This window comes from Mizuhopecten yessoensis, unplaced genomic scaffold, assembly GCF_002113885.1.
Source record: "Mizuhopecten yessoensis strain PY_sf001 unplaced genomic scaffold, ASM211388v2 scaffold6893, whole genome shotgun sequence".
NCBI lineage: Eukaryota > Metazoa > Mollusca > Bivalvia > Pectinida > Pectinidae > Mizuhopecten > Mizuhopecten yessoensis.
In genome coordinates, this window is record NW_018406777.1 from 555,475 (window position 1) to 569,797 (window position 14,323).

Below are 14,323 nucleotides of genomic sequence, written 5' to 3' on the forward strand. Positions count from 1 at the left end.
ACAAGTCATCTCAAGTCACTTAACTGTCAGAATCTCTACATACAAGTCATCTCAAGTCACTTAACTGTCAGAATCTCTACATACAAGTCATCTCAAGTCACTTAACTGTCAGAATCTCTACATACAAGTCATTTCAAGTCACTTAACTGTCAGAATCTCTACATACAAACTACACTAACACTCTTACGAAAGTTAAGTTTTACTTCATTGACAAAGTGAAGGTACATATTTTATTTCTCACTACAAGGTATTCCCTCTTAGCTTATTTCATATACCAAAGGATGTATTTTTTTTAAGTTTGAATTTCATCAAGTATAATTATGCAAACATTTCTATTTGAAGGTTAATGCTGTAACTATACATATTGTGTGATACACATTAAGTTTACAAAGAATTATCATCGGAGAAGGAAAGCTTACATTAGTGATATCGTCTGTGATTCCCCGTTTAAAGTTTGGATCAGTCGCAGCCATCATCATCTCCTGACGACAAGCTATCTCCTACAATAAGTAAATACAAATCTTATCAACAGAACTGTCAAAACAAGCTTTGTTTTTCAGTAGAAATTGACCACAAGTGGATAGTGCCATCATTTGTCAACAAGAAACTGTGTCATTAAGAGAAATATGCCCACACTCCTGACGATGAAATCAAAATGTATTTTACTGGCATTAAAGGTATTTGTATAAGAAGTTTTTTATAACCATGGCTGGCCAATAAAGGCTACTGACCATCAGACATTTCGCATTTATAGGAGACTCTACATATTTCCACTCTTTATGACATAGGTCTTTCCTGTCAGATAATGCAGAAAATAGGCTGACAATATCTTTGGAAAGTGGAGCATCAAGATCTCTTGGTGAAACCCTGAATACGTGACATTATATCCAGGTCTATAATTACCTCGGCCTGGGCCAGGAGGGGCTGTAGTCTCCTCTGAATGGCTTTCTCAGCATTATCAATCAATCTCTCTGACGGACTCTGTGACCGGGCAGCCCTGTGCAACATAGTACAGAAATACAAATCAAACAAAAATTGACATGTCATGAGCCATGAAAAGGCAGTTATGGTAATGAAATAAGATTTCATTTCAAACTATGAAAAGACCAAAAAAAATATTGCACTTATCCCTGCTTTGTTTGGTCATAATTATCCAAGCATTCACTTTGCAACACAAATATTAATTAAAACATCACCTGATTGATGGGCAGATATAAAAAACAAAAACTGCTAACAGGTAGTTAATTTAACCTCAGTATAGCTTAGAAATATTAGTCTTCTAACTTTCTTTGGTGTAGCTATATATAGTAGCACCAATCAAAATCAATTCAGACATTCAGAATTGATTTGGTCTAGTGTCCTTTTAACAGCTCAGGTCATTTAAGGATACGTCTGTGTGTGTGTGTAAAATATGTGTTTGTAACATGTGCTGGAGGTGGTATGTTGGTTTACTTGCCTCCTTGCAATAACACAGATCTGATGTCAGACATTTGGGAGTTGTGTCCCCTGCATGTACTGACAGGACCCCTACATGTACTGACAGGACCCCTACATGTACTGGCAGGACCCCTACATGTACTGACGGGACCCCCTACATGTACTGACAGGACCCCTACATGTACTGACAGGACCCCTACATGTACTGACAGGACCCCTACATGTACTGACAGGACCCCTACATGTACTGACAGGACCCCTACATGTACTGACAGGACCCCTACATGTACTGACAGGACCCCTACATGTACTGACAGGACCCCTACATGTACTGACAGGACCCCTACATGTACTGACAGGACCCCTACATGTACTGACAGGACCCCTACATGTACTGACAGGACCCCTACATGTACTGACAGGACCCCTACATGTACTGACAGGACCCCTACATGTACTGACAGGACCCCTACATGTACTGACAGGACCCCCTACATGTACTGGCAGGACCCCTACATGTACTGACAGGACCCCTACATGTACTGACAGGACCCCTACATGTACTGACAGGACCCCTACATGTACTGACAGGACCCCTACATGTACTGACAGGACCCCTACATGTACTGACAGGACCCCTACATGTACTGACAGGACCCCTACATGTACTGACAGGACCCCTACATGTACTGACAGGACCCCTACATGTACTGACAGGACCCCTACATGTACTGACAGGACCCCTACATGTACTGACAGGACCCCTACATGTACTGACAGGACCCCCTACATGTACTGGCGGGACCTCTACATGTACTGGCGGGACCCCCTACATGTACTGACAGGACCCCCTACATGTACTGACAGGACCCCTACATGTACTGGCGGGACCCCTACATGTACTGACGTGACCCCTACATGTACTGGCGGGACCCCTACATGTACTGACGGGACCTCTACATGTACTGACGGGACCCCCTACATGTACTGACAGGACCCCCTACATGTACTGACAGGACCCCTACATGTACTGACAAGACCCCCTACATGTACTCACGTGACCCCTACATGTACTCACGTGACCCCATACCTGTACTGACGGGACCCCCTACATGTACTGACGGGACCCCTACATGTACTGACGGGACCCCTACCTGGACTGACGTGACCCCATACCTGGACTGACGGGACCCCCTACCTGTACTGACAGGACCCCCTACATGTCCTGACGGGACCCCCTACATGTACTGGTTGGGACAGGCCCCCCTACCTGTACTGACGGGGACGAGACCCCCTCCATGTACTGATGGGGACGGGACCCCCTACATGTACTGATCGGGACAGGACCCCCTACATGTACTGACGGGGACAGGACCCCCTACATGTACTGGGGGGGACAGGACCCCCTACATGTACTGGCGGGACCCCCTACCTGGACTGACGTGACCCCCTACCTGTACTGACGGGACCCCCTACATGTACTTATCGGGACAGGACCCCCTACATGTACTGGTGGGGACAGGACCCCCTACATGTACTGATGGGGACAGGACCCCCTACATGTACTGGTGGGGACAGGACCCCCTACATGTACTGGTGGGGCCCCGGACAGGACCCCCTACATGTACTGACGGGGACGAGACCCCCTACATGTACTGGTTGGGACAGGACCCCCTACCTGTACTGACGGGGACGAGACCCCCTACATGTACTGATGGGGACGGGACCCCCTACATGTACTGATGGGGACAGGACCCCCTATCTGTACTGACAGGACCCCCTACATGTACTGATGGGGACAGGACCCCCTACATGTACTGGTGGGGACAGGACCTCCTACCTGTACTGACAGGGACGAGACCCCCTACATGTACTGGTTGGGACAGGACCCCCTACCTGTACTGACGGGGACGAGACCCCCTACATGTACTGACAGGACAGAAACAGTACCGAGGGGACACATGTAACAATGTCAAGTGAAGTCCACTGGTAGAGACCCACGGATACCATGTGATATATTTTACCTTTCTCGTCGTGAAGTGGCAGAATATGTCTGTCTTCCTCTGACTGGAGTCTTCTGCTGAAATATGCAAGCAGGTACTTTTTATTACAGGAAAAACCTGTATAGTAACTTTTGCTTGTCAAAACAAATATGGCTGTGATTATATGAATACTATTTTCAAACATTTTGCTAGCCAAAATATGCTGAGCTTTAGATTAAAATATTAATATTTCTCTGAGGTGTATCTTTTGTATCTGTGTTATGTTTACACAGTAGATACGGTCTGGTATCCACTGAAAACCATTATCAAAGGTCAACGTTGAAGAAATCTCCAAATCTACACTGTTTTAGAAATCTAAAGATGTAACAAACCTTTTGAATCTGTTCCATGTCATCAGGAAAAAGGGTTCTAAAAAGGTAATATAAACAATAAATTTATAAGTTATTAAGTTGGATTTAAGTCTTTGTAACAGCCAAGGTCATTTCTAATAGTATTACATGAAGACGTCCATGTAAGGGACATTTTATAGTGCCACAACGCTTGAATGTCCCGATAACCTGGACACTGCAGTGACATTCAATCTGGTCACATTATTCTAACAGCTTCCATACTCGCAAGATAACTATTTCATTTACAGATTTACAACGATTTGGAGTAACTGTTCAGATTTGAAGTCATATACCAGTTTCAATGTATTTAATTGACTCATTGACTGTGTATTAGGGGTGGTCAATGAGTTCTAAAGGAACACAGTTTCAGCGCTGAATTCCTGCTTGAACACGAGAACATGGTGTCATGAATATGTGCCCTGGTTCCTATCAATATTCAAAATTATTTGCCTGAAACATTTTTGTTGATAGAACACAAACTGATATTAACTGTGGTCTGCAGTCAGATCAGGCTTGTATTGTGATCACTAACTTGGTTATATTGTAATCTGGTCCTAAAATGTGTGTCATCATATTGTGGTCTCACACTGGACTATATGGCCATATGGTTGCCTTTTACAGCTTTTCATAAACTGTCTTTTATATTTATAAGCAATTGCATTTGAGGCCATTATTTCAACTATGTTACCATCTGCTGGTCACTCACTTGACTAAGTCACCATCTAGCATGTCCTGGATGAGGTGACACCGTTGTAGGGCGGGACTTTGTGAGCGGGTCCTCCTACGCCCTTTGGAGGGGGTCCGTGCGGTGCCTCCCGGTCGCCATGGCTCCCGTCGTTGTCCTGGACTTGTAGATCTCATTCTCCTTTGTTAAATGAAACCTATTTTATTACCACTGATCAATTGAGTCACCTCTTAATTCAAAGTCATGTTTTGGACTCATGAGTTATGATGGTAAATATTAATGTGTAAACGTATTGTTAATGTTAATGTTTATAAAAAAGATCCAAATTAGAATTTCCTGCAACAGTTCCCACTAAATCCTGAGACTTGAGTCTGGATATGAGTGTTTCTCTGGAGTGAAAGGGGAAGTAAGAGCACCTCATCACTACACCATACACTAAACGAAACCATTTAATAAGCTAATAATACTCTGTATTAATAGATTTATTATTTCCGTGTAGGTGTCTTATGATACCATATTAAAATTATGTACAAATTCTAACAAATGAAAGGATAATAAACTCTTTATTTAAAATTTCTTTGTTTAAAGGGGCTGGTCGGGGAAAAAATAAATAACAAAATAAATGGGTCTAAATGCGTTCTCTGGCCTTCCAAAAGTTATACCACGGCAATATGATGGTCGAGTTCTGCTTGCAATGTCCAGTTTTGACCACTGAAATCTTGGGGAAGCTCCGTGTAAATTTAGCGCATATCTATTCATATATGTCACGTGGTTGTTTCGAAAGTGAGGCAGTGAAGATAACAACAATAGCACGCCGTCATGTGCCATGTCGGACTCAACTAGCCGACAAGACAGCAATACTATACGTAAATAATTGTTTGCAAAGGTCATGTATGATGCAAGTGTAGTATTCCTACCTATATGTTGTTGTTATATATAACGGTATTAGGATTTCTTTAATATAATTATAATTTTTACTCTTAGGGGGTGAATTTCAGCAAAATTTGAATCGGTATATTTCATAAGAAGGTATTTTAAACATGTGTATGCCATTTTAGCAAATATGACATTTTTTCCCCGACCAGCCCCTTTAATGTTTCAATAGTAACTGTACATGTGCATTGAGACTTTTCAGTTTTGGTAGTTAGGACTTTAATTACTATTGAAACATTAAACAAAGAAATTTTAATTAAAGAGTTTATTATCCTTTCATTTGTTAAAATTTGTACATAATTTTAATATGGTATCATAAGACACCTACACGGAAATAATAAATCTATTAATACATCACATTCCCAAACAGACATTTTAAATGTAGTTTAAAAATAAATTTATTTATTTTAGAATCATTGTTACACAAGTTCCATCGCCTTATATTCATCACACTTGTTGTTGTAGGTAAGAAAGGATTCTTACCCGGAGGGGGTGGGTGGGGCAGAGAAGGATCGTTCCATGATGAGGTTATGTTGAGGGGTTACAGACTTGAGGTTTGAGGACACGGTAGGATCTGCGAAGTGACAGTCAGTGTTCCCCTGGACTACGGCCCTCTGGGCTCGCGCTCTCTTCTCCTGGAATTCAAGTGAAGCTACAGTAGTGTTGATTCAGTACAGTGGACATTTCTTTTGTCTCAATAAGTAGTCAAACTTTGTTAACATTTTTAAGTGGTAATTCATACTTGGTCGATATGGGGCAAACTTGAAAGATACAGATGAATGCTAATATGTTTAAAGGGAGATAAATCCAACACAAATTACATAGCATTAATGTAAAGACTAGGAAGTCATGGAGAGTCAATAAAATGTAATTGAAATTAAATTTAGTGACTAATCTTGATGTATTATTGAAAACAAATAGATGTACCTTATTCATTTACTTGGCATAACCAGTTAAGTGGACAACAATTTCATCAATTTTATAGATAGTTCAATTCTTGCCCAGACCTATGATTTAGATGCTATAGAAATGACTGGTGCTTACCTGTAGTTTGGCTGGCAGGATTAGACTTTTGGCTGGGGCCTGTGATGGCTGATGTCCAGACACCTCCCAAGCCATCCCTGCTCTGCCTCTTTTAAGTTCTCCAGCTTCTACCAGGGCAGCAATACCCGCTCTCATCGCTGCTTTCCTGTCGGGAGTCACATCCTTCGCAGCTAAAACATTTATTATCACATTTAAAATCAACATATCAAGTTTCATTAGGAATATATATACATCAGTATTCAGTTTGTCTGCAAGGTTTTGGAAATGGTGCCAAGCTAAGACTGCTTTCATTGGATGTGACAATAAAGCCATTCAGGGATAACAATAAATAAATCATGTCCAATACTCCTTCCATAAGTAGAGGTAATATACTGTAAATCATAACCCCCCCCCNATTATTGAATTAACCCATGCATCCTTACAATGTTGCTTACTATACAAAAAAATTGTCTAGCATTTGATTTGTCTCTTTGTTCAAGAGTGAATTTAAAATTTACCCTCAATTTATGTTTTACAGTAGTGTACAGGTAAAACGTTTTGGAATCAATATTTCTGTATTAAACAAGTATCACATGTTAAAATTACACAAAAATGTTAACTGTAAGAACAAGTGAAGTTCCATTTTATACAGGTTTTCCTGTTATACAGGGTTTCATTTAGACATGCTACTGTATTGTTAAATACACATGGAAATGCTTAAATATTTAAAAGTGCCTATTTTGATCAGAAATCAACAACTCTCTCACACTTGGCAAAAACACATTTCCATTCTCTATTGGGAAAAGATATATCTGATTTTACCTACCTAGGGAATGACAGCTCAACTTTAAGCTAAAGGACATTGTATTCACCATTACAACATGTATTTATCAGAGTAGGTAGGTGTGAAAGAAAGATTATCTGACAATCAATCCTGTGAGATAAAGACACAGAAATTTCAACCCGCAGGATGAAATATTTTAAGTACAACACTTGGTAAAGCTTGATGCATAACTTAAAACATTTTAGCCTAAGGTTGATGTTTCTCTTTGTACATCTATCAGGAGTGATAGATTCTATTTATCTTACCTTGTCTGGGCTTTTCTATTTTCCTAGACCCTGCTGCAGATGGCTTGATGATTCCTGAAAACATATTTCAGATTGGACATCATTCACTGGACTTGAAATTTAACTGTAACACTGCTGACTTCTGTCCATGGTTATTGACTTCTGTCCATGGTTATTTGCATCAAAAGTTAATTCTGGAGATTTTGACAGAGACCATTTGTAAGTGGCCGAGTCTAAAATGGACAATGCATCGAAAAGAACAATAGAGCTGTGGAATCTTCCAGGAGTTCACACCTAGAAATAATTTCCATTTTATGGATCAGAAATGATATTTGGTATGTAACATCTATTTTCAGAGTACTTTTATGAATATGAGCTGTTCTCCTAGAGGTTCCATGTGGTTAGTACCTTTCACTGGTTTGTTTTCCTTCCCTATGGTCCTCCTCTGCACTGGGCGACCCCTTTGTGGGGGATCCTGGTAAGTGGGCGGAACCCGAGGTGGTTCCTTTGTCTTGGTAACCACAGATTTCGATATCTCCTTTTCTGGTAAATCCTGGCACCATGCTTTGTTCAAATCCTTAAATTTAACCCAAAAAATGCATTCTTTACATGTACATATTTGTTTCAAATAATTCCAAAACTTTATTACAATTTATCATTTTGAACAAATATACCGGTGTAGAAGTAATTTCTTTCCCCGTCTGAAAGTTTTCCTGGGGAAGAAATAGGCTAGCTGATTTTTTCCCCGGGGAAGTGAAACAGCTAGCTGATTCTTTCTCCCCTCGGTTATTTTATTCCCCCGGGGGAAGAAATCAGCTAGTTAATGCTCCCCCTCCCCCTCGTTGTGTTTGTTAATGGGGGATATTGTTGACTAGCCAATACTTTCCCCTCTCTGTATTAGTCAATTGGGGTGAAACATTGGCTAGCTGATTCTTTAATCCTCTGTAATTTGTTTAGTGTTAACGTCCTATTAACAGCTATGGTAATTTAAAGACGTGCCAGGTTTTGGTGGTGGAGGAAAGCCAGAGCTCCCGCAGAAAAAACAACGATCTACGGTCAGTACCTGGCAACTGCCCCACGTGAACATTGGCCTCGAACCTGCGACCTAACGGTGGAGGGTTAGTGGTAGCAAAATGTCAGACACCTTAACCACATGGCCACCGCGACCCCCCAAAAAAATGAAATATAAGGCAACCTTGAAATGTATGCTGGCAGTAAGGGAGGTGGCAAAGAAACGAATTGATTTTTATCTAATGGACATTTTCATACCATGGCACATGATATCAATGTATTTTGATTAATAGATATCATACACCCTTTTGATTTCCATGTATTTCGATTCAAAGATATCAAATAGTTAATGCCCTGTTGATTTCTATGTAATTATTTACAGACATACTGAGTTTGAAGGCTGATCATGGTCCTAATGTCACTGATGTAAAGAGGTTGGAATGTACACTTACATCCACCTTGTCCAGCATCTTCAGCAGGTCGCCTTGGACACTAGACTTTTCAGAGGCCACCTGGTTACTGAGGAGCGTCATCTGACGTATGAGGAGAGCCAGCTCATGGTAGGTGGCAGGCAGGCCACCACTCAAATCTGTGTGGGGTAGGTTGGCCACAAAAGACTGGATTGCTCGCACAGCCCCACGATGTGCTGCTGCTAGTCGTGTAGAGCTTCGACTCTACAGAGAAAAAGCAAAATCATTTTTCAAACACTGGGTTTATCATATTGATTACAATATCATAAATATTGGTTTAACATGTGATAATATATAACTAACCATAATAAATCAATATAGAAATTAAACTTGATAGAGAATCAGTAAAATATCTCACGCAATGTCTTATATCAGATCAATAACAAAAATATCACAGGACTATTGTATTATACATAAATTAACCCTTGTAATACTTCTTACATATGAAGACAATAGAGACAATGTCATTATATTTGGGCATAACGTTGAAGACAATAGACACGAAATCAAAATCATGATAGAGACAACAAAGACTTTATGGTAACTATTAGTAGTGTTCACATACGCACTCAGTTATTGTTAAATCAAATGTGAATCACACCTTCTTTGTGTGTTTAATTTTCTCTGGTCCGAGGCGGATGAACTCATTCTGCATCTCGCGGACCTGCTGCCGTAACATGTAGAGCTGACGTGAAGTGCGTGTAGTTAACTCCTCCATGCGTGCTTGTTTCCGTTGTGCTCCCTCGTCCACTTCAAGATACCCATCCTTTGGTCGATGTTTAGAGGATGGTTGTAGAAATGAGGTGTTTTGATCTGGGGCAGAAAAAAGTAGAAGGTACAACAGTCGATTCTATTGATTGATTTGTAAATCAAAAAGGAATTTGAATAAATCATGAATAATATGAATCATAGATGAAAACATCTTTTCATTACTGAGCAGAGGGATGAAGCCATCACTGATACATAATGATAGTTCAGGGCATGGCACGTAGCTTACGGCTCAAACATCTCCCTATTGAAACTTATCTCCTCAGACAGACAATACAGCATCAATTTTATACCAGTATTATTGTCTACAACTTAAGACTGTAATATCTCAATATTTATAATAAAACATTCTGCTTCAGTCATGAGAATCTATATGATCGGCCACCAGTATAACACACACTAGAGGTGACTAAGTATTACCATTCATAGCCCTCTGCTCTATGACCTGAATCTGTTGTAGATAGCCCTCCATCTCATGCTGGAGTCTCTCTATTTCCTTCTCTGGTTGGGCAGAGGGAGCGGTGCGTTGCACAGGGTACAGTTTGAAGTCTGTGTCCCTTGATGGTGGTGACTGTGAAGATACTGAAAAAACAATCAAATTGAATTTATCATAAAACGAGGAGCAAATGATCAAATTAATCCACCATTAAGAAAACCACGGCATTGGCTCTACCCTTGCCTTGTTTTAAATTGAATTTATGGATTATTTGGTTACATTATGAAACATATTATACAACAAGGTTTTCATTTAACCCTGGAAACTATGTTTTTTAATTCTCCATGTTTTAGGTTAAAGGTGACTTGAACCTAGCTACATGTATCAAGAGTCAAATGAAAGCCCTGAACATGATAATTCCCTGTTTGAATAAAATAAAAACTGATAGGTACTTTATAGCTAAAGATCAACAGTGAAAGCTTCCGAATGGGAACACAACACTCTAGGCCTGTAGAATTAATACAATTTATATTATAATTCAACAACATTCATCATACCAGGTATAGGGAACATTGTTTTCGCAATGCTAAGTGAAATTCTATGAAGTTTTTAAATACCAGACAACTAGTCCTGTCAACAATTGGACAAATTGATTTATATTTTTTCATCGAATACAATGTATTATGTCAAAATTGTGACACAAATCAACACAAATCATTGTGCAATTGACTGGAACATGATTCGACCAAGTCAGATTAATCTTACTTTTACTTTTAGAATATAATCTTAACCGCAATGATATTATTATTGCAGGTTTTATCAGAAGAAATCCACACTCCTTGTAAATGATACTTATACAATTACCTGGCATTGACAGATCAGGCACTCGCCCTCCTCCAGGCCGAGACAGTCTGGGAGGAGTTTGTGTTTTGACATTCTTTGGACTACGGTTCCTGTCATGTTCTTTAATCTTTAAGTTTGATTTGTTTTTCACCGGTTGACGCCGCATCCTATCTCTTGATGCTCGATCCCGTATCACTTTTGTTTTTCCAAATGTCTTTGGGGATGGAGAGCGTGATTTTGTTCTGGTTTTACCAAGCTGTCTGTTCATATGTTCTTCTTCCTTTTTCTTGCGTATATCCCTCTGGGCCAACCTCATAGCTATTGACATTCTGTCTTCTGAGATGGAAGAAAAGTTAAGCCCCCCTGAATTGTCATGACTGCCCCCTTGTGGTAGGCCATGAATACCAGCATGACCTGCAGGGAAGACAACTCCTGGGGGCCCTCCGCCTTTATCAATCACTATGGGGTTTGGTCGGTGGAATTTGAAGGCAAGGTTCTGTACATTACTTGGAACATCTAGATTAAACTGCAGTTGATTCTGTATAGGATAGAATGCCATGTCTGCAAGAAAAAGGGATTTGAATCAAAAGTTTGGAATAAAGCTTATGCTATCCTCTGTGCCGGCGTTTACGTGCCTACTCTATTTCGAAAAACTCAGAGGGATCTTTTCCGTGCGAGATTGGACAGTTCTCACACAGGTCACCATTTATAGTCCCATCCGATGGACTTTGTGTTAATGGTTAGTGGTTAGAGTCATGCAGGTGCTGTTTTTTTGTTGTCCATTCATGTAATCTGCTCTTTGTCTTTCTTTACTTAAATAAAGCTGACTGAACTTTACCAATATCCTCTTTCTTATAAACCTTATCTTGTCTTTCACCTGGTCCTGTTCATCTTTCCGACATTTTATTCTATAGCGTGATTATTAGTAAGGGTAGAAGGGTTGGGGGAGAGAGTGTACAATCATTACAATATGTGGGGCCAACCGCCAAATAGATGTTATTGGCCGATTCCATCCATTTATCTTGTTTCCTATAGCAGATATACTTATTTAACATGTTTTCGTTTTATTTGTTTTTAATAGTTGTTTAGTTGATATTTAACTAGCTATGGGGGTGGGGCACAGAGGAGGAGACTCCAGACCTCCTGGAATGTCAGTATATACCAATGCATGGGCGGACGAGTAGCAGTCCACCCTGGTATAGCCTCCCTTGGTATCCTTGGTACTTCCAGGCTTTATGGTTATGAACGGTTGTTATTGTGTTTTGTTTTGAATATAATAGGTATGTAGTACATGACATTTTAATTGGGTTTGGAGTGTTGTTAAATTAATATTCAAATATTGGGACTATCCAATGTTTTTAACAATTAGTTGTTTAGTTGATATTAAATGAGTGAGTGTGGGTATACAAGAAGACAGAATTAAACCGAACAAACAGACATAAATAAAGCACCAGGTATAACACCAGGCCTCCCCTGAGGGGAGGGGGGGCAATCGTTAAATAAATGTTATTTGCCAATTCCATCTATCTTGTTTACGATAACAGCTATGTCTACTTAACATCCTAATTTATATCCATCGTTTAGGCTTTGATTAGTCTACAAACGGCCTACTGCTTCAGATTGTACATCCCCCCGACGTATATATTCATGTGTATGTACTCATGTATACTTCTATATATATAATGTTATGCTCAATTAGACATAAGATTGCTGTGGAGTAGATCTAGAAGACACATCCTTTTTAAAAACAGAACTTCCTGCATGTGACCAGAACACATACGTTTCAGCTTTCCTATATCAAGCGGAAGTGTTAGGTTTATTGTTTTTTGAATAATTAAATAAATTGATAGGCGGTTCCAGGTTTTAATAGTCCTTGGACAAAAATATTGTTGTCGGATTTGTGTTCTGCAAGATGGAATTTGATAACAGAGTGAGTGTGTGTGTGTCGTGACTGTCTAAGAGGTTGTATTTATCTGTCTGTTTTTGTGATGGCAATTAGTTGGTAGGATATTTTATAGAACATGACAAGGCAGGCATCTGTTCTCCTGTGTACTAGGTCTCTCCATTTTAGATTACGTATCATGTCACTAACACTTGAGATGTTTCTGTGTCTGTTAGTGACAAATCTAGCGGCCCTTCGTACCTTTTCAAGTTTGTTTATCCGCTGTTTGTGACTTTGATTTTAAATACCACTTAAATAAATCAAATATTCGAATATGCACATGTTATGCAGCTTAATTAAAGCATATCTATATATGGTAAAATAAGTTGCTTATTATATGGGTAGTACCCTAACAGTGGCGGATCCAGAGGGGTTTTTTGGGCTTCAGGAAACCCCCCCAGCCTGATAATTTTCTTTAAAAATCATGTATTTTCACCATTTTCCTCAATTTTTCCCCACATGGAAACCCCCCCAGGAAATTTGGAAACCCCCCCCCCCCCCAGATAGGTCTCTGGATCCGCCACTGCCTAACGTACTGATATGCAAGGATATATTTGTGGGCCAACAACTGAACAAGTACAGACATGAATATTGAAACAAAATCGAAATGTATTTGATGATAAATCCACTTTTAAGGCGAATCGGAATGAAAGCTTGCCATAGCATCTATATATATATCAACTGAAATTAATTAATAACAAAATATAATCATGATACCTAATTAAAAATACTGTCGTTCATTTCCACGGCTTGAGCTATATCGGCTTACCGTGTTTGTTGACAATTTTCAAAATGTATGAGTCCTCAGTTTCGTACAAAATGCTTACGCACTTAAAAATAGAATAATCTGCTTACCACATTTATAAAATTATGCAGTGAAATGATCTATTTAAATATATTTCAATGTTTAATTACAATTTTTGTTATAAATGTGTACGTGCTTGATATGATAAAAAAAATAACGTCGCTTAAATCAATTTCATGGAGTTACTTCCCTTTGACCACAAACAGGACCCAAACGATGATTTTTGTTGGGGGGAGGCAAAGCCGAAGAAAGACAAGTCAATAAAGATTTGAAAGAATGTTTATATATATATTATGAACAGGGGAAGTTCCATGAATTTTTCTGTTGTTTTTTTTAAGTTAAGCGCCTGCTTGACATTTTGGTTAATGAACAGGTTCCACAACTATACTCTAAGTCTTACGTACCATCGTATTGTATTAAAGCGTGTTTTGTACAGTGTGGTATCGTATTGTATTACAAATATCCAATAAGTTATCATCAGTAGAAGAGTATGTATCCCGGATCTTAATG

The 14,323-nt window shown here is 39.5% G+C and overlaps 1 protein-coding gene across 1 annotated transcript in view; it reads right to left on the reverse strand.

Moving 5' to 3' along the window:
- LOC110452799 (protein moonraker-like) overlaps positions 1–13,831 on the reverse strand; it is a 23,457-nt gene extending 9,626 nt beyond the window's left edge. Inside the window, exons 1-14 of the mRNA XM_021501477.1 lie at positions 13,778–13,831; positions 11,088–11,627; positions 10,208–10,369; positions 9,621–9,832; positions 9,002–9,223; positions 7,947–8,115; positions 7,560–7,613; positions 6,492–6,661; positions 5,931–6,082; positions 4,536–4,694; positions 3,812–3,848; positions 3,462–3,517; positions 904–997; positions 376–500 (exon numbers count right to left, since the gene is read on the reverse strand). Coding sequence (XP_021357152.1) covers positions 376–500; positions 904–997; positions 3,462–3,517; positions 3,812–3,848; positions 4,536–4,694; positions 5,931–6,082; positions 6,492–6,661; positions 7,560–7,613; positions 7,947–8,115; positions 9,002–9,223; positions 9,621–9,832; positions 10,208–10,369; positions 11,088–11,625 — 2,150 coding nt within the window. The 5' untranslated portion in view covers positions 11,626–11,627; positions 13,778–13,831. The remainder of the gene's footprint in view (positions 1–375; positions 501–903; positions 998–3,461; positions 3,518–3,811; positions 3,849–4,535; positions 4,695–5,930; positions 6,083–6,491; positions 6,662–7,559; positions 7,614–7,946; positions 8,116–9,001; positions 9,224–9,620; positions 9,833–10,207; positions 10,370–11,087; positions 11,628–13,777) is intronic.
- Between the last annotated feature and the right edge of the window lie 492 nt (positions 13,832–14,323).